Source organism: Pipistrellus hanaki (assembly GCF_964339955.1).
Source record: "Pipistrellus hanaki genome assembly, chromosome: 7".
NCBI classification, from domain to species: Eukaryota; Metazoa; Chordata; class Mammalia; order Chiroptera; family Vespertilionidae; genus Pipistrellus; species Pipistrellus hanaki.
Genome location: NC_140509.1, coordinates 14,043,138 through 14,061,900, shown reverse-complemented (window position 1 = coordinate 14,061,900; position 18,763 = coordinate 14,043,138). Strand labels below are relative to the sequence as shown.

The 18,763-nt window shown below is 42.9% G+C and overlaps 1 protein-coding gene across 3 annotated transcripts in view; it reads right to left on the bottom strand.

Annotated features, from left to right (window-relative positions):
* The window catches only part of RUNX2 (RUNX family transcription factor 2), a 222,534-nt gene that overhangs the window by 110,604 nt on the left and 93,167 nt on the right, over positions 1-18,763 (bottom strand). For 2 of the 3 annotated variants that reach the window (XM_084889810.1, XM_084889811.1), the window contains exons 3-5: positions 16,297-16,625; positions 7,703-7,859; positions 1,492-1,596 (exon numbers count right to left, since the gene is read on the bottom strand). In XM_084889810.1, the coding sequence (XP_084745936.1) occupies positions 1,492-1,596; positions 7,703-7,859; positions 16,297-16,625 (591 nt within the window). Of the gene's footprint in view, positions 1-1,491; positions 1,597-7,702; positions 7,860-16,296; positions 18,685-18,763 lie in introns of those variants that run through there. The other variant, XM_084889812.1, reaches the window with a different exon arrangement.

Here is an 18,763-nt window from a genome sequence, read left to right as displayed (position 1 = left end):
TTTGTGCCTTACGAAAATGGATGTCCCTGCCTTTTCAGGAACTCGGGGGCTAATTAGATCAAATGTTAGAAGATGTCTTCCATCTATCGTAAGGCTTCACCCCAGATTGATGGCAAGTCCAGAAAAGTCAGGCAAAGCCCCAAACCAGGCAAGACAACCCTGCTCTGCTCTGTTCACCTGTACTGCGTCCCCACTGGCCCCTGTGAATGGAGACTTAGTGCAACCGGAGACAAGCATATGGCGAGCACCTCATAGGACATTCTCCAACTGAACAGACAGGGCCAGCACTGACCCAACATTGGGAACCTGGAAGAAAGCCATGCACATGAAAGGAGAAAGGAAAAACCTCAAAGACTGGCTTCTGAGGCAGGAAACCTCCCTCGTTCAGGCAAGCAGTCAGCTTTTGTGAAAAGAGACAGCCGCAGGAGGAACGGAAGACACCGTATGCTCCCACTTGGGCCGAGGCAAAATTCGCCAGCCCTTTTCTCTCGGTTTTAGGGGAAGAAAGGCTATGCCACTCTCCCTGTCTAGGCAGGTGTATTGTGGTATAACAAATATTTCTGCCAGGTGTACCCCCACACAAACCAAATTCAACTCTGAACACAATGGCTAGGTCTCCAATGTATTCAACTCATCAAAGGCAGCGAGTCCTATGCGATGTTTCCATTGGCACAGAATTTTTCATGTTGTATATGGCAAATAATCGCTAATCTCTAAATACATTTCAATGCTGCTATGCCAAGTCTGTTCAAATCAGTTTGGGGAAGGGGGGAAACCAAACCAGTTTCAATTCAGATGTAGGAGGAAAATGTATATTAGCCCAAACGGGTTATGTGCACTTCTTTAAACTGATGCTGGTTTCATTAAACTTTCTGGATGTCCAGACAGACAAATAAACCAAGATGGATTTAAACCTGGTTGGACTCTTTCTGTTAAAAGAAACTATCTATCACAATTACTAGAACATGACCGAACAACAGTGTTGTAACAATCAAGCAAGTTATCGTTTGCAAATAAATTCTTTGTAATTAAGCAGTGCGCTCTATATAAAGGGAATTGAGTGGGCGAGGTAAAAAGTTAAAACACATTCTTAGACCATGGGAAACATACGCAAATGCTTTTTGACTAAGCTCAAGAGTTTTCAGTTTATTCTTTTCTCCCTCAGCTCTCGTGGGTCTGATCTGCCCCGTCTTATTGGGTCCAGTGGATGAGTAGAATCTCTTAGAAAACAGTTACAGTGAGTGAATAACTATTCACTCATTTCCCAAAGTTATGTAGGCCTTAGCAATTTTGTGGCAGGGGTTAAAAGTATAATTTCTTTCTCTACTCTCTGTGAAGTTGTACTAACTGTCCCTCACTAAAAATATGTGCAGATAGCCAATTCGCAAAGAAACTATTTACATGGGAGTACTACTAACTCATTTGGGATAAATTCCTCCTAGGGCCTGTGCACACTCTATTACCATTTCCAATGGGAAGGCAAGGACTTACTTCTGGGTTCCCGGGGTCCGTCCACTGTAACTTTAATAGCTCTGTGATAGGTGGCTACTTGGGGAGGATTGGTGAAGACAGTTATGGTCAGGGTGAAACTCTTGCCTGCAGATGGAAAAGAGAAAAATCCATAGTGAGTATAAAAAGATAATACTGATGACAATATAACAGCACAGATGTCCAAGCTTCATTTAAGTATCTCCAAGTTGGTAATGAAACAAAGAGAAATAAGACGCCTTATTCTAAATGAGAATCTCTTCAATGGCCACTGTAGGAAGTTACTAAACTCATTGAGTGTTGAGAGCTTCATCTTCGTTGCAGTACTATACAAGGCAGCTCCAATTTAAAAAAAGGAAAGGAAAGGAAAGGAAAGGAAAGGAAAGGAAAGGAAAGGAAAGGAAAGGGGAAAGAAAAGAGAAAAGAAAAGAGAAAAACTTGCTCAGTAGCCATAGTTGTAATGAATGAAAACAAAAATCTGGTCCACTTGAAGAAGGTTCTCTTCCTTTCAGTTTTCTCCCACATCAGGAACACATCCAAGCACAGACAATTTTAGAAGTCTTTATTTAGGATTAGGTCGTGACCCCTTGAGAGAACAATAGTAAATCACTGTTGATTATGTTATTTACTTCACATGGCTTTAGCATTTCATTTGCTCAACTGTACTACAATGAGAAGATGAAAGAGGAAGGTTCTTATGGGAATCATTTTAACAGGAGCTGGTGTCTCCTGTCCCGGCCTTAATGTGCCTGTGGTATGATGATTTCATCATTACTGGAACAAAGATCTCCTCCTCCCTGCCCACCCCTCCCCTAACGTACATCCTGCTGCTAAATCTTCAAATAACTCCCTGACAGTGACTTATTTTTGCTAACTGTACAGGACACCTCCCAATATAAATATGAAGTTTTGCTTTTAGCAGAGGGTGTGCTTCATGGAAATATCACATCTGAATGTTTCTAATTAATGAACTACAAGTGATGAATGGAGGGGGAAAGACAGGGAAAAGTTTGGTAGCAGATTAGGGTTTCTTTCTTTCTCCAGCAGAGGATACCAGGCTCTGTTACACAGACTCACTGACAGTTGTAATCAGTTAGATTTGCAACGGTTAGTCATGTCAGATAGTCAAAACTGCAAACTGTTACAAGACAGGAAAAGGTGGGCGTGAAACAGTGACTCAATAAAACATTCAGCAATCTCAGGCCAGAGGACTCATTTAGCCTGCTGGGTAACAGACCTTTAAAAAGCTCATTTTGTCTTGCTTTGTTTTTTTCGGTCAGAGACTGTTTTTTTCCCTTTACTGAAAGCTGAGGGTATTAAATCAAAACACAAATCTGAAACAATATGTATCAATGCAAAGTTTAATGCAATCTTTTCAAAGCTTAATATGGAACAGGTTATATACAAGGCTTAATGTGGAACAGGTCTTTGACTGTCAAGTCTAGTGAATGGGTTTTCTTTTCAACCCAAACCATATAAGTTCCTAAAATATGTTTAAGACACACATCATTTGTTACTCAGAATATATATAGTTTTAAGTCTCTTTAGCTATACTTTTCTATACCCAAGAGAAGGGGGGAAAGTGGAAAGAAAACACAGGAATGCAAGGAAGGGGGAGACAAATATTGATTAGAAACCTATGAAGTGCCAGGTTCATACACATGACCTCATTTGATCCTGTTCAGTTACGTTTATCACCTCCATTTCACACAGGAAAAAAACTGAAGCTCAGAGAGGCTTTAGTAATTTACCCACACAGCTACTAAGTGGGAAAAGTCAGGATCCGAACCTAGTTCTTCCAGACCCCAAAATGAGTGCTCTTCTTTTTAACATTGCCAGAACACATTAAACAAAAATTAATAGGTAATTTATTTCTACATGTGTCCCAAAATACTCTATAAGACCAATAAACAGTAAATATAAATCTACTAACACCATATCTTGGCCAAGATGATAAAAGCATCTATTCTTAGTGTCATTAATGTATCATAGCTCATTATTATATACTGGATGTTACATGGATGTAAGTGGTTTAATTATCTCATTAGAGAACAGGATTTATTATATACATTAAAACTAACCAGAAGAATAAGACAGCCAGGAGTCTAAACTAGTTACAGAAAACTCAAAACCCACAGACATCAAGATTAGAAAGTTGAATAGAAAGCCATTGGCTCCAGGACAGGACCTCAAAACAATGGGAAGATCTGTCCTGAGGAGTGAAGAGGCTGAATCCCTAGGACGAACGTTAATTTACATGAAACCATAAAAAGATGCCATCCTGCCGAAACCGGTTTGGCTCAGTGGATAGAGCATCGGTCTGCGGACTTGAAAGGTCCCAGGTTCGATTCTGGTCAAGGGCATGTACATTGGTTGCGGGCACATCCCTGGTAGGGGGTGTGCAGGAGGCAGCTGGTAGATGTTTCTCTCTCATCGATGTTTCTAGCTCTCTATCCCTTTCTCTTCTTCTCTGTAAAAAATCAATAAAATATATTTTTTTTAAAAGATGCCATCCTGGGTTATATCAATGGTTGTGAGTCAGAACTGCATCTCTTGGAAGGTAGTTGTCATCCCTGGCTAATCTCAATATATGGACGATGTACTAGCACACATCCCAAGTGTCTTTAATGTCTCTAAATAACCTGCTAGAGCTACTGTCCATGACTTTATCTAAACTGGTTCTGAGAACTTTCCATTTGAGACCTTTGGAACTTACATAGGATGTTAAACGTCACCGATGCTTATCCCAAATTCAGAGAAACACCTCATGGAGGGACAAAAGCCAAATACAGAATTCACTCTGTAAGCATAAAGCTTCTACATGTTCAACGTGGAACACGTTTTCTATGAAGATCTCTTTTAAAAAGAAGTGGGTTGTGGGGAGGGGGTGATGAGTATTTGATTATAACTACTGTCTTCAAAAATCAAATCCTAAGGATCAAGATGTACTTTAACAACTAAAACCAAAACCAAAGAGGTTCTTTCTACTTTTTGCTCCTTCAGGACGAACATGAATGTAATGCTCCAGACACTACCACCCATCCAGGTGATTGGTTCTTCACCTTACCCTATTAATAATAATACATTTGCTAAGTCAAATGTTTATGTATTTATTCTTTCCTTAAAGGTAAAAAAAAAAAAAAAAAAAAAAAAAAAAAAAAAAAAAAAAAAAAAAAAAAGTTTTCCAAATCCCATTTTTTTTATCACTTTCCATAAATGATAAAAATTCAGGCTCCTCCTACTTTAAAATGCAGGCTCTTACTGTACCATCCATATTATTTTTTTTCTGAGATAAACACGGAACCTGCCATTAAAAGACAATTCCAACCTAACCTGAGGGGCTCACAGTCAGCCAGGAAGGCTAAGCCTGTAAGCTGGAATTGCGGCCTAAATGGACAGAGTCCCAGGCTCTGGGTACCGGAGGTGCTTTTTAAAATGCTTATAATTAAAAGCAGCATGCTTGATGTCCAAACTGAGGAAGCACACTAAGAAAGCTTAAGGACCCAAGGCATCTTACATTCTTCTGTTTAAAATATAAAGGCTAAAAGGGAGAAGACAATGAGAACACAATAAGCCACTCCTAACTGCATGCAGGTTTCACTGATGTTCTACTTTTATGCCAAAGCACTTCCAGAAGTTGCGGTCATGAGATAACCCATAAAGCCAAAGTAAGTAGTGATGTGACGCCTTGATAAATCCAACACTGGTTTTCGGTTTCTGAGAGTTTTTATTTCTACCCGTGAAAAGAAAAACTACAATCATTTGGGGAACTTGGTGTTATTTTTCAAATGCTACTGGAAAGAGAAATTTTTAAATAGCTGGGAGAAAAAATAACAGTAGTAGCAGCACACTGATGCAGACTTAAGAATTTAAGAGAAATACAGAAGTGTGAAAATCAAAGAGGAAGATAGAAAGAGTCTATTTGAAAACAGGACAGGTACATAGGCAGGTTAAAGAGCTTCCTGCCACCGAAAAACTGACCCTTTTTTCTTCTTCTTTTTCTTCTTTTTTTTTTTTTTTTTTTTTTAACAAAGAGTGGTATCTCTTATCAATGTTCTGTCCCATTTCACTCTTCATTACAGCTTGATATTACTGTTTCCTTCCATATAATGTTAATGTAGTGATATAAAAATCTATTATTAGTGATAAATCAATTTTTCTTTCTCTCTCCACCCGCTCCCCCGACTCCCCATCTAAGTCTCGAAGACAAGTCTGGACCAATTTCTCCATCCTGCCTCTGGCAGCAGACTGTAGCATTTCAGATCCTCCACCAAGTCCCGGCTGCTTCAAAGGAAAAATCCTACTTTCTTCAGTTAAGATCATAAGAAATATAGGGGGAGGGGGTCAGCTCTGTTTGGACATAATTACACTTCATCAAAAGAAGCTTTCTTCATCTTCCATGCGTGAAAAGTCTGCAAGCAGTTAAGTCTGTCTTTTTTTTTTTTTAAATATAAAAATTGCTATTTGGGAAACCAGCCAAAACTCAGAAAGCCAATACAGTAAAACAGTGCACACCCTTTGTTTCTCTTTGAAGTTCCTTAAATAAATATGTTGAGGGTTTACAAAGTACACTATCACTTTGCCGTAGTTTCTACTCAAATTGATCAGAGAAAAGTTATGCAGCATCTACATAATACAAAAGCAAGATAAATGGAAACACTAGCTGGAATCTGTAAAGTGAAATAAAGTATAGTGCCTAATCTTTTAGATACTAAAATTCATTACTCCAGTTAACAACAAAGTAATATGACATAAGAAGAGCAATGTACTTCAGAGCATACAGGTATGTCATCATGTTCGAATCTTTCTTGATTCTTACTAGAAAAAAAAAGAAGCTTAATGGTGCTGTGGACCTGCACCAATAGCTGAGAGAAAAAAATGAATGAATACATACATATACGCACTTCACACCTAATCAGTCAATAGTGAGAGAGGATGTGTCTTTTTCTTTTTTAATGAAAGTAAACTAACCCTGATGCAGAAATAACCCCTTTAATTTTGATTCTACCATAGGCCCTGAGCCTCATTTCATTTCAAACAACCTTTCAGTGACAGAATCTCATTAGCATGCATCATTTTATTTTAAGTTAAAAAGTACAACTTCTTGGCCCTGTTCCTAGAAAGTAAACTAAAACTACTCATCGGAAACAGTCTTGCTTGAATTTCCCTTATCAAGTTTTTACAATGGTAATAATTTGACATCTGATCCAAACTAAAGAGCAATTACTGAGCATAGTTTAAAAATTGATGCTTCTCATTTCCTAATTCAAACCTGGGTTGGAGTAATTCTATAGGTCTTTATGATTTATTTCACCTTAATCCTAAAGTGGTCTATTTTCTCTCTTATTATTGAAATACTTAAAATGGAAATATTAGATTCAATAAGTAAATAAATTAACATAATACTTCTAAAGAATGACTATTAAAAGTCTCTCTGTACAATAAGTAAAGCCAAAAATCAGTTTCCTTAGAGACTTTTAAAAAAACATTCCTATAAAATAGCAATAAAAAAACCTAAAAGGGATTATTTTCTATTTTATGATCTTTTTAAAGGATTCCTAATATTTGAATATTAGCATTCAAATGGTATAAACTCTTAAATAATGTGGAAATATTTCAAGTCCTGATCATTCATCTGTCTAGGCAACTATATAGTCATTCTAACACAAGTAACACATTATTCATTTATTCAAATGAAAAGCCTTTTGTTAAAAAAAAAAAAAAACTATTTTTAAATAGAGTTTTATTATAAGAATAAATTAACTCATACAGAAGTAACATATGTGATAAGTGATAAGCAGTATACCAACTGTCCTTGCTACCAATTAGAACAAAACTGGTATTATCAGGAAATTGATCCAATGCATTCCTTTTTCTTTCCCCTTTGCCACTAAATTTACTCAGTTGTTTGGCTCCTCATAATTCATAGCTTGAACCTCCAACTGTTCTTCTCTCCACCTTATGTGCTCACACCCCATGAAATTAGGAAAGAGTTCTCTGAAAACCTTGTTTGAATATTCAATATCATAAAACAAATGAAAAAAGCCTGAGCACTCAGAGAAACACTCCGCTTCATCTGGACATATTTAAGTAAAACCTTCAATAATTCAGTTCAGTAGAAGAGGGTGCTGATTTGTATACAGACTAGTCTACATGTCATCAGAGGATCCTAATGTGTTTATTCCATTACCAATATTAAAAATCAGAGACCTACCTCGTCCACTCCGGCCCACAAATCTCAGATCGTTGAACCTTGCTACTTGGTTTTTCATAACAGCAGAGGCATTTCGGAGCTCAGCAGAATAATTCTCATCGTTACCCGCCATGACAGTAACCACAGTCCCATCTGGTACCTCTCCAAGGGCTACCACCTACATAAAATAGGAAACACAGCAGCAATAATGGCACATCAGGAAAGCTTAAAAACCGAGACTACGTGCTCATGGCAAACGATGTGTTTTGTCAGGACTTAGTGCTCTAGTCCAGTAATGGCAGACAGAAATGAAGCATCTGCATATGGGTTAGGATGCCACTTCAAACAGACCAACGTTGCAGGGTCCACCCATTTCAAAGGCAGGCAAAAGTTCCCTTCATTTGTTGTTGCATTCTTCACGGAATATATATATACATTTTTATTAAATCCCCATGTTAGGTTGTCCATAGGAATTAGGCCACAGAAGGAACGCTGATGCCCCATCTGCAGATTGCATTGTGCATATTAAGGCAGCGCCTGTCTGCAGCCAGGAGCAGCCTGAGGTGTGGTCTCATCCGGGTCACAGGCTAAGAAAGGAAAGTCTAGTCCGCTCTACGGGAGAAGATGTTTAGGTGAAGCTTTGGAGCTCCTGACTATAGGGAGGCCTAAACATGGTGTGGTATTCAGGACTATGTTCCAGCTCCTTGCTTTGGGTTAGATTTACTTACTGTCAGTCATACTGCAAACAGTTACTAAATGTCCACTCTGCTGGGACTCAGTGAGATATACAGTCACCAAGAAGCATAAAGTCTAGGTCCAGCATAAAGACATAAAACAGGCTAATCATGATGACTGACAAATGAGTTCTGTCTTTTCCCCATCTGACCTCTTGGGATGACACATTTGCCTCCTTAACCTTCCACAGTTAACCTTCGGCAGATTAATCAGGCAAATAAGGGCCCAGCATAATCAGTCTTTGAGGCTAAAACACATCTTCACTGCTCCAAGGCTGGGGATCACACTTCTAACCGGGGTCAGCTAACTTCCCAATGGGTGCCTGGATGAACATGGCGCCTGGGAAGGGAATGCTGGTGCAGAGCCTTTGCTGTCATGTATAAAGCACAGTACTCATAGTCCACTACCAGGACACTGACCCTTGATAATGTCCTTTCTCTAAACTAACTTCCAGGATCCTATATCCAGATTATTTCCATCTCTTCCTCACTCTCTGACATTGACATCCATATGTGCTTGCCTGTTTGGCAAATATCCCATTCCTCTATAAGGCAAACCTAAGCATTTAATTCCCTGCTCCCAATACAATTCATACTTGCTCTCATCAAAGCAGAGTCCTCAGACTATGATAAAACAGACACTGTTACTGTACTTTGGGGTTTAATTTCTCCTACCCATGAACCCTAACTCAATACTCCTTTGTTCTGTCCTCTGCTCCAGTCAAGGGTGGGGAGGGGAACAATGAACTTGTCATTTTTTAACCCATGCTTTTATCTTAGGCTATTTTTCAATTCCATTCCTTCTTTAGCAGTTTGTTATTCAGTTTAAAATTCTAGAGCTTTCCTTAAATTACAAAGCCCACTTCCATAGCATTCCACCTTGCTCAAATAATCCTCATTTCAATTTGCATGTATCAATAATGTATCTACTCCTTTTGATATACTAGCCCAAAACTGAGACTCACTCCTAGAAGTCCAGATTTATGTTAGGCTGAAAACTATAAGAGGGAAGGCCCTTTATCTGTCTTGCTCAGTACTATGCCCAATTCCCAAAACTGCTTGGCAAATAGTAAGTGTTGGATAAATACCTTTGAAATAAACAAATTAAAGAGCTCCCCCCCCCCAAAAAAAAAAAAAAGCATCATGTCCCACAGCCAGCAGTCTGTGAGGCTACCAGATAAAACTCTACGAGAGAGTCCCAGTTCAAGGTTGACTCAGCACGCCTCATTAGAGGCAAGTGCCCTTGCTTCAAACTAGTTTTCTGACAACTTTTTCCATCCCAGAGGAGGGGGAATCACGCCAAAGATCCTTTACTCATCGTATATGGTTACTCTCTTCAATCTGAGAAGAGTCCCAGGTCAAAGGTAAATGCCTTGAGAACATGACTTCCTCCCTGCATACTTGATCTAGTGCCTCAAGTGGCTACCGGCCATGTAGGTAATGCTGTATTGCTGATGGGGGCAATGGGCTTTTCAATTTTTCAAACTCACAATGCCAAAAATGTGAACATTTGAAAATACTGAAATAATTGACTACATTTGCCAGGATTCGTCTCAGTGTTGGACATTTTTTTTCACACTCAGCATATTGCGTTTTAACACCTGCTGTGTGTGTGGCATTCTATGTCAAAATAAATATGGAACCAGTAAGGATACTAAGGAAGGTGGAAAAGCTGTACTGTTTAGAAGAGAATGAATGCCCCCAAACTCAAGAGGCCCTGCTTTTTCCCCCACCTCTGCTATGATCTCATACACGTCACTTCATCTCCAGGAACCACAGTTTTCCAACATAAATTGGAAATAACTTTTTTAAGTCTGTAAAATGTAGAAGAAACTGTATAAGTATAGAGTGTAATTGTAATGATGTACTTTTTGTAAGATGAGGAGGCTCACTTCTATTCCAAGTCTGCTATGTGGTAAATATAGGCTTTTACTTGGGAGCATCCTTAAAGGATTCTATTGAATATGTAATTCTTCACTTTATGTCCTGGGATTTTTTTTGTTGCTGTTGAAAGATAAAAGATAACTGCTGATGGGTTTCTCTCCAGTACGGCTAAATTTCAGAAGAAAGTAAAGAAATCTGCCCCAATATGAAGATCTTCAAGAGCTCTGGGACATTATTATTTTACTGCATATTTTTAACATAATGGGTTTTTTTTAGTTAGAAGAAAAGGAAAATTGATTCAATATGGGAAAATATGAAAGAAAAGGTCCCTAAGAGTGAAATACATAAATCCATTTACTTTGCTTAAGCAGCATAATAATGACCATATTAAATGCTGGTATGTCTTACGTATTATATTTAATAAGAAAACAAATAGGTAATCACAAATTGTGAGTCTTCTATGAGGTTTAGAACTTGGCCTTTAAAAAAAATGCTAACTAAAATGATATAGTGACAACTTTTCCTGTTATGGCTGAACTCTATTTTAATGGTTAAATATATTGGGTTATTTTTTTTTTTTTCTGCTATATACGCTACCAAATCTCATTGCCTAATGTTTTTTTTCTGAGGGAAAAGGGGGAAGGGGGTATTATATTTGAGTTTATACCAGTCAGGAGCGAAATTATATGTTTGAGATTTTTTTATAGTAGATTTCTGAAGCTAAAACGTTTCCCTTGAAGGTTTTCAACTATGTTTATCTAAAAGAAAACCAAAAGAATCAAGAAATTTTTGCACATTTCATCTGTACCAAACCCAAGCAATGGAAAACATTTTAAGGGGCAGAGAGAGCAGACAAAAATTGCTCCTTAACCAGTTAGGAGTAAGCACACATTCAAGTTAGTTTCCGTGCTCCCCAATACAAAAGTTCTGTTCTACAGAGAATAATTTGTGATGAAACCTTAACAACTACGTCTTTAAGTGTTTTTAAAACATAAAATCTACAAATTCAAGAAACTTCATGGGAAAAAGAAGTCATTTTACGTCCTGGCATTTCGGACTTGAGAAAGAAGTTCCTTTATTTAGCACACCTCTCTATAACCGGTATTTAAATCACATGATGTGCAGCTTGTACAAAATAAAGGATATTTATTTAACTCTAGAAACACTACTGAAATTTTGTATAAGATTCCTTATGACTAAATCTGTAAATTACTTTGAAAGAAGAGCAGTAGAGAATTAACTCAGACTCTTAAAATTGTTTTTGTGGTCTTATTATACGGAAATAAAAATTGCCCATTACATTTCCATGAACAGAAGTCTAGTCTTAACTAATCAATTACTCTTACACACCAATATGATCTGGCATGTTGTACTTGCAGCAAAATTGAAATATAATTATTTTTTAATATAGAATCTGATCAAATCTTCCTTTGAAATAAAAGCAAAGTATGGAAATAGTTGCAACAAGAAAAAAATTTAATCTTATGGTAATTATTTAAAGATAACTTTAAATAAACTATCAAAAACTTTCACAAATAATATTTCACAAATATTACAGTTAATTTTTCAAGTTTAACCTAGAATTTAAGAACACCCATTGAATGGAAGAGAAAAAAGTAAATACAATATAAAGTGTCATTTCATAATTTTTAGAATAAATGTCAAAGAGAAAATAGATTAAAATTATTCCAATTTAAACCAAGAATATATGTGCCATGTTTTAAGTTGGTTTATATCATCTAACAATAGATATTCTGAAAAATTTTTGAAGGATACAAACATAGCAATGACAAAGGGAAAATATAATGAAAGATACCTTGTCATGCCTGTTTTCAAATGTAAGTTTTCTAATATTTATTTTCCATCTAAAAGTTTTTATTTCAATTACTTTACCAATATGTCTTATATATTCATTCCTAACATTTTTAATGTCAAATAATTGGATTGTATTTAAAGGCATAACACAAAAAATGTGTCTATCTTCACACAACTTGAAATCTATTGTGATTTACATAATTTTGCCTAACAGTTCATGGTAGGCTTAATAAGATATTAACTAGTTTAATAACCTGTTTCTCTTTGTTTAGGTATAATTATATTAAAAAGACACAAACATAAAAATCTGATCATTCAATATGTAAGGAAAATACAACTCACTAGTGTCAAATATTTATTAGTTGCATATTTGTTTCTGAAAATAGGCCAATGATGTCAAAAAAATTTATTTTCAGCCCATTGCTCCATCATTTTGAAACCCTACTTATGACAAATACTGAAAGCTATCATTAAGCATACAGAATTAACTATGAGTAATAGATCATATATCTAAAAATGTGTTTTCTTTAACATTGCCAGAAAAACATATGATACTGGTAAATATATAGTGCAATGTTCTCTAACTTAAAACAGCACAATAGCTGTGCGCTTACTATAGTTTTAAAATGTACATCTGGACTTAAAATTTCTGCATAGTGTTTCAGCTTGAAGCTATTTAAAGCAACTTAGTTATGAACCCTGAACACCAGGCTTCATGGTGGAAATGCTGACAGACCCCTCACTGCGAGGGTGCTACTGGATGCAGGGCTGGCTTACTCTCTTCTTTCCTATCTGACCATTAACTAAAGGGATGAATTTGCAAACTGCTTTTTTGTCACTACAATTTCAAGGACAGAAAGGCCTGGGATCTTCTAATAGTATGTCTTAACTATTTTAAGCTTTCGGTGAGATACACCTGAAAGAAATGTTAAAAATATTTATTTCCATTTCCTTGACACCTGGGAGGACTGAACGTTCCAAAACTGCAGAACTTTGTTAAAAATACAATGCTTATAAACAACTTTATATATTTTAAAGTATGCTGGTGTTGAGTAGAAACGAATTAAGGATTCTTGTTTAATCCCTAAACAAGATCAGGTGGATAATACTAACACTTTACTTAGGACTTAATACAATACGTGGTTAATATCACTTTGAAGCACTGTTTTAAATGAACATATCAATGCACAGTTCATTGAATTCATTTCTGATTCTCTTACAGTGGTGAGCTCAGTGTCAAGGACATAAAATACAGGCTCAATAAATACTGTATTGATGTGAATATCAGATTTCTCAACAATTCCGTTCTCTGTGTGTTTGAAGATATAATATGTACCTGTTATCTACCCAATAACACTATAATTTGTATGGCACATGGCTTTATCATATCCAAACTGTTCTCATTACTTTTAAAACTGGGACTTCTTCATGTTATTTCTTCATTATAGATGTATTTGGTTTTGTTGCAAGTGTAGGAAGTCTACTGCTCTCAGGCTCTTATCTCAGAAGGAAGGTAAAGAGAGTCTGCTGTTACTAACATTCAGATGAAAACAGAAATTGTTGCCTATATCTGGATGTTCCAAATATCTACACATCCTTTTCAGCAGAGACAGAACTTCTATATTAAGTGGACCTCAGCTACTACCTACTATTTGAATTCTGTTAAACACAGATATGGGAGTTCACATTTTAGGTTAACTCAATTTATTTTTCAGTTGATACGTTTTTAATACTTATTTTAATGTGGTCATGTGTTATCTATGGCTTTGTTTGCTGATCACAAGTAAAATCACCCTACGTAACCATAAATATGATTAATAGCAAAGAAAGCAATTTCTTTTTAAAATAATTTTTTAAAGGTGGTGGGGCACAGAGCCCTCTGTGCAACCAAAATCTGAGAATAGGTCAAACTAATTGCATCCTATCTGTGTGCCCAAAACACCCTTTCTATCTAAAATACTAAAGTTCGAAATCAATTCAGCATCATGAATATGAAAGAATAGTTCAAAACAGTTATACCTAACCATGTTTGGCAGAACAAACAGAATGTAGACCACCAAACGTCTAATTGTTATCTTTAAAAATGCAGGCACTTATCCTTAAATTTTCACATAACTTGACTTGTGGCATTGTATAAACAACATATATGCTTATTATACAGGTTTTGGGGGGGATGTTTGGGGTTTTTTTGGGGAGAAGAGGGTTGGAAATATCAATAAAAGCTAATTAGAGAATTCTGGGCCCTTGGACGAGGAACATTGTAGAAGATACCTCCTGTACAGAAATTTAAGATGCTACACTATTCTGAGCTTTTCAATAAGAAAACAACCTACAGAATGGGTGGTTTATAAAAGGAGACATGGGACGGTTAGAGCGCTCACACATACATTTCTTGAGCCAAGTGCAAAATGAAACTTGCCCCAGAATGCAGCATCCCCTGTCCATAACAGTTCACTCTGATTTCTGTTCTGATAGAAGACCCAGGGAGATAACCAGCTCTAATTGACCTGGACTCCTCTCTTTCCACCCACACCCACACATGGAATCTCAACTGACGCCTGGGGGGACGGGGGATGATGGGGGCAATCCACAACTGGGAACTGCCAGTAGCCTTGGGAGTCTGGCCCCAGGTCCACAGTGAAGAATCTGGCATGATTCCTCCTTTTTTTTACCCTTACCCCATCCCCTAGCTACCCTGCTCTCCTTAGATCCCAGAGCCCATGGTCCAGGCTAGATGGGGCCAGAAGCAGCGGCTTTTGGAGGAGGCTCTTCCCCGCGGATGGCTCCACCGGGCGGCCCCCTCCATCCAGGCGTCTAGTCCCGCGACTGCCGGGAACCCGCTTCCCTTCAACCCAGCTCCGCCCTAGGGGCCCCGCGTCTCCCCCAGGCTAGGGCTGCCTGAGCAATTGGGGACGCTTCATTGACACCCATCAGGCTACTGTTCTGGACCTCACACCCTCAACCCGCCGGCCTGTGCCGGCGACACCCGCTTCGGACACCCGCCCCCAAACTAACGGCCCCGGCGGCCTTGGTGGCGGCTGCGGCGGCGGAGGCCGCGGAGCGCGCTCCCAAACCCTCTGCACCCCGGCCCCCCGCCCGAGCCTCCCACAACCTTACAGAAACTAGGAGGGAGCTTAGGGATCCAAGCCCTTTAGAAGGAATAAGAGGCGAATCCGCAAAAATTGTCACCTCCAATTTCCAGGCTGGTAAAGGGAAGGCATCCATCCCACGGGTTTCCCGGTCCCCCCGCCGCCGGGCTGGGCGCGGCGGGAGAGGAGGCCCGGCGGGAAGAGGCGGCCCGAGCCCCCGCCCCCTCCGCCGGCCCGCGCCTCCCGCACTCGAGGGTCCGGCGCCCGCGCTTCCCGGGCTCCCCCGTCTCGGGGCGCGCTGCGACCCCGGCGGCCCCGCCTTCCTTCCTCCCGGCGGAGGGAACGGGCGCGAGCCTGCCAGCCGAGCGAATACCCCGGCCCTGCCTCCCGCCTCCCAGGCTCCCGCAGGGAGAGTCTGCCCGCGACCCTCTGGGGCCCGGGGAACGCGGCCCACGCGCCGCAGCGGGAGCCCCGCCCTGGGCGCGAACTGCTGGAGCGGTCACCCCGGGAACACGCTTCCCGGGAGCCCGGGATGGGCCGGGGCCGCTGGGACTTAGCGGATCCGATCGGGGACTCCCAGACCGGCCGGACGCGAGGACTCCCGGGAGGGGCCGGCCGGGATGCCCTGGGAGGAAGGCGCGGGGTGGACCGGGGGAAATGTGTCCCGGCGATCCTCACCCCTGGGAAATGGGGGCGGGGTGGCGGCGCCCAGAGTGGGCACCTGGAGGCTCTGGGGGGAGGGGAGGCGGCTCACTCAGAGGGGTGGGTGAGAACTTTTTGCCCAGGAGGCTCGAGGGGGTGATGAGCAGATGGAGGGGACACGGACTGGAGGTGGCGGCTGCGGGGACAGGTGGGAGAGAGAGGGATCTGTGCGGGGTCATTGCGCTCAAGCCCGCGGGGAGATCCGGAGGAAAGGGGCCATCCGGGGGATCCCTCGGGTCTGAGCCTCTAAGGTAGGCGAGGCCTGAGACCCTATCCGGGCGCCGGTGGTCCCCGTGGTCCCCGTGGTCTCCGTGGTCCAGGAGACGCCGGCGGGCAGGTCCCGCGGCGCCCCGCCGGCCGGGGGCGGGGAGCAGCCACCGCAGCTTCTTACCTTGAAGGCCACGGGCAGGGTCTTGTTGCAACGCCAATGCGAGGGCAGCACGGAGCACAGGAAGTTGGGGCTGTCGGTGCGGACGAGCTCGGCCGGGAGGTCAGCTATGATCTCCACCATGGTGCGGTTGTCGTGCGGCGGCCGCAACCGGGGCGCCGCCGCCGCCGCCGCCGCCGCCGCCGCCGCCGCCGCCTCCTGCTGCTGCTGCTGCTGCTGTTGCTGCTGCTGCTGCTGCTGCTGCTGCGCAGCCACCACCGGGCTCACGTCGCTCATCTTGCCGGGCTGCAGGCTGCTGGAGGGGGGGCTGAAGCGCCGGCTGGTGCTCGGATCTACGGGAATACGCATCACAACAGCCACAAGTTAGCGGCGTGGCCGGGGGAGGGGGAGGAGGGTGGAAATGAGGGGCGAGGAGGAGGAAATTGGGGGGTGGGGGGTGGGGTGGAGGCGAGACAGGGGAATGAGGATGGAGGTGATGGGGCTCCGGAGGTGAGAAATCAAGTCCGAGGAAGCCGGCTGCCGGGCGAAGTCTGTCTGTCGGGGGCCGGCGGTAGCGATGCGGTGCAATCAGGTTGGCGGGCGGGGAGAGCCGGGAGGCGCCGAAGATCTTTTTTGCCGGAGTGCCTTTGGGACACCCGGGGTGGCAGCTGCCACGGGGTGCGGGGCTGTGTTTGACCCGAGGATGTGTTTGACCCGGGAGGTAGGGGTGGGTGGAGGGGGGGCGCTTTAGTTTGCAGCGTGGAGTGGGGTCTCTGGGGGCACAGCGTCCTGGGTGCGCTGGCGCCCCCTCCCCGAGTGAGTCCAGCGGTGGAGATGAGCGGTTTCAATCCAGACCGGGGACCGGCATCATCAAGCGCTGCCCGCCGCCGCCGCCGCCGCCGCCGCCGCCCGCGGGCTCCCTCCGGCCCGGGCCGCCGCCTCCTCCCCGCGGCCGCCGCTCCCCCCGCGCCGGCCGCGCGCTCCGAGTCCTCCCGCCGCGGCTGCCGGCCGGGCTCCCCGGCTCCGATCGCTCCTTCCTTTCCCTTCTCCGCTCTCTCTCCCTCTCCCGCCGCCTCCTCCTCCTCCTCGCGTCCACTCGCTCCTGCTGCTTCTTTGCAAAGCTGCCCTGACCCCCGCGCTCCGAGGCGCCGGGAGGTGAATCTCGGGCAGCGGATCCCGGGGTGGCGGATCCGGAGCCTCCGCGTTGGAATCGCAGCCGCTGCCGCCGCCCGCCGGCCGCGGGAAGGAGCCCCCGGGACGCCGAGCGCCGCCGCCGGAGCCCAGCGGCGCCGGGTCTGCAGGGATCCCGCCTGGTCGCGTCCTCTGGCTCCTCCACGCCTCACCCCTCACCCCCACCACCCCCACCCCGGGGCAAGGAACCCCCTCTCGGTCCGAGGAGATTGCAGCGGAGACGCCAGAGAGCCGCGGGCTGATCTGACTGTCGGTATTTTTTCGTTGTAACTTCAGGAGAGGAGGAAGGAAAATTCTTGAGTGACTGTGCTGACTTCTCAGCACTCGTCACCCTTCCCCCACCCCACCCCCACCTCTGCCTGAGTGGCTCCCGTGGGGGGCCGGGGGGGGGGGGAGAAGATTTTTGCAGGGTTTGGGGTGGTTTTTTTGTTTTGTTTTAAGTGACACGAAAAATGGGGGCGGGGGTGCACGCGTCAAAATAGTTTTAGAAACTCAAGTGGGTGGCTGGACAGTTTTTTTTTCTTCTTCTTCTTCTTCTTCTTCTATATTCAAACTTGTTCCTAGAGAACAAGGATGAGTTTTGTTGTGTTTTTTTTAAAAGACTGGAAAACTGTCATCCTGGTGATTAAAATAAGTTGCAAAAACCCTTGCTGGGGAGAAACTCCAGCAGTTTTCCATCCATTTCATCTTTTAGTAAGTCGATTCTGCATCTAAAAATTAATGTCTTTACTTTCTTTCCCACCATGCCCAGGCCAAAAAAAAAAAAAAGTAAAAATACAAAATAAAATATTCAAAATGCTTCGACGGGTATTTATTTATGTATTTATTTCCCAATGTGGGTTTCAAAAGCGACTTTGGATCCCCCAAAAAGTTGTGGTCGAGAGGATGAAGGAGCACGGGGTGGGGGAAAGCGGCAGTTTTACCTAAAATGTGGTTTTTGGAGGCTGGGATTTCTAATGATTAGGTTTTTGTGGTTTATATAGACACGGCTCTGGCTGAGGCAATCATTACGCTGATGAGAGTCAGAGGCACGTGGGTGTCTCTGAGACCAGCCTCAAACCCTGAGCCTTCAAAACAAATACAACAATGTGCGGCGCCCACAAAAGCCTGGAAATCCGCTTGAGGCTTTTGCGCCCCTGAGAAGGGGGCACCAGGCCGGGTGCCCTCCACGTCGCGCACCGCTGCGCTCCCTGCTTGCTGTCAAACTCCTTTAGACCCCCCAAAGCTCTGTGAAAACGTGAAAACGTGCTTGCAAAAAGAAGCCTCCGTTGTCAAAGTTTCCAGGATTCCCAATAGGGGA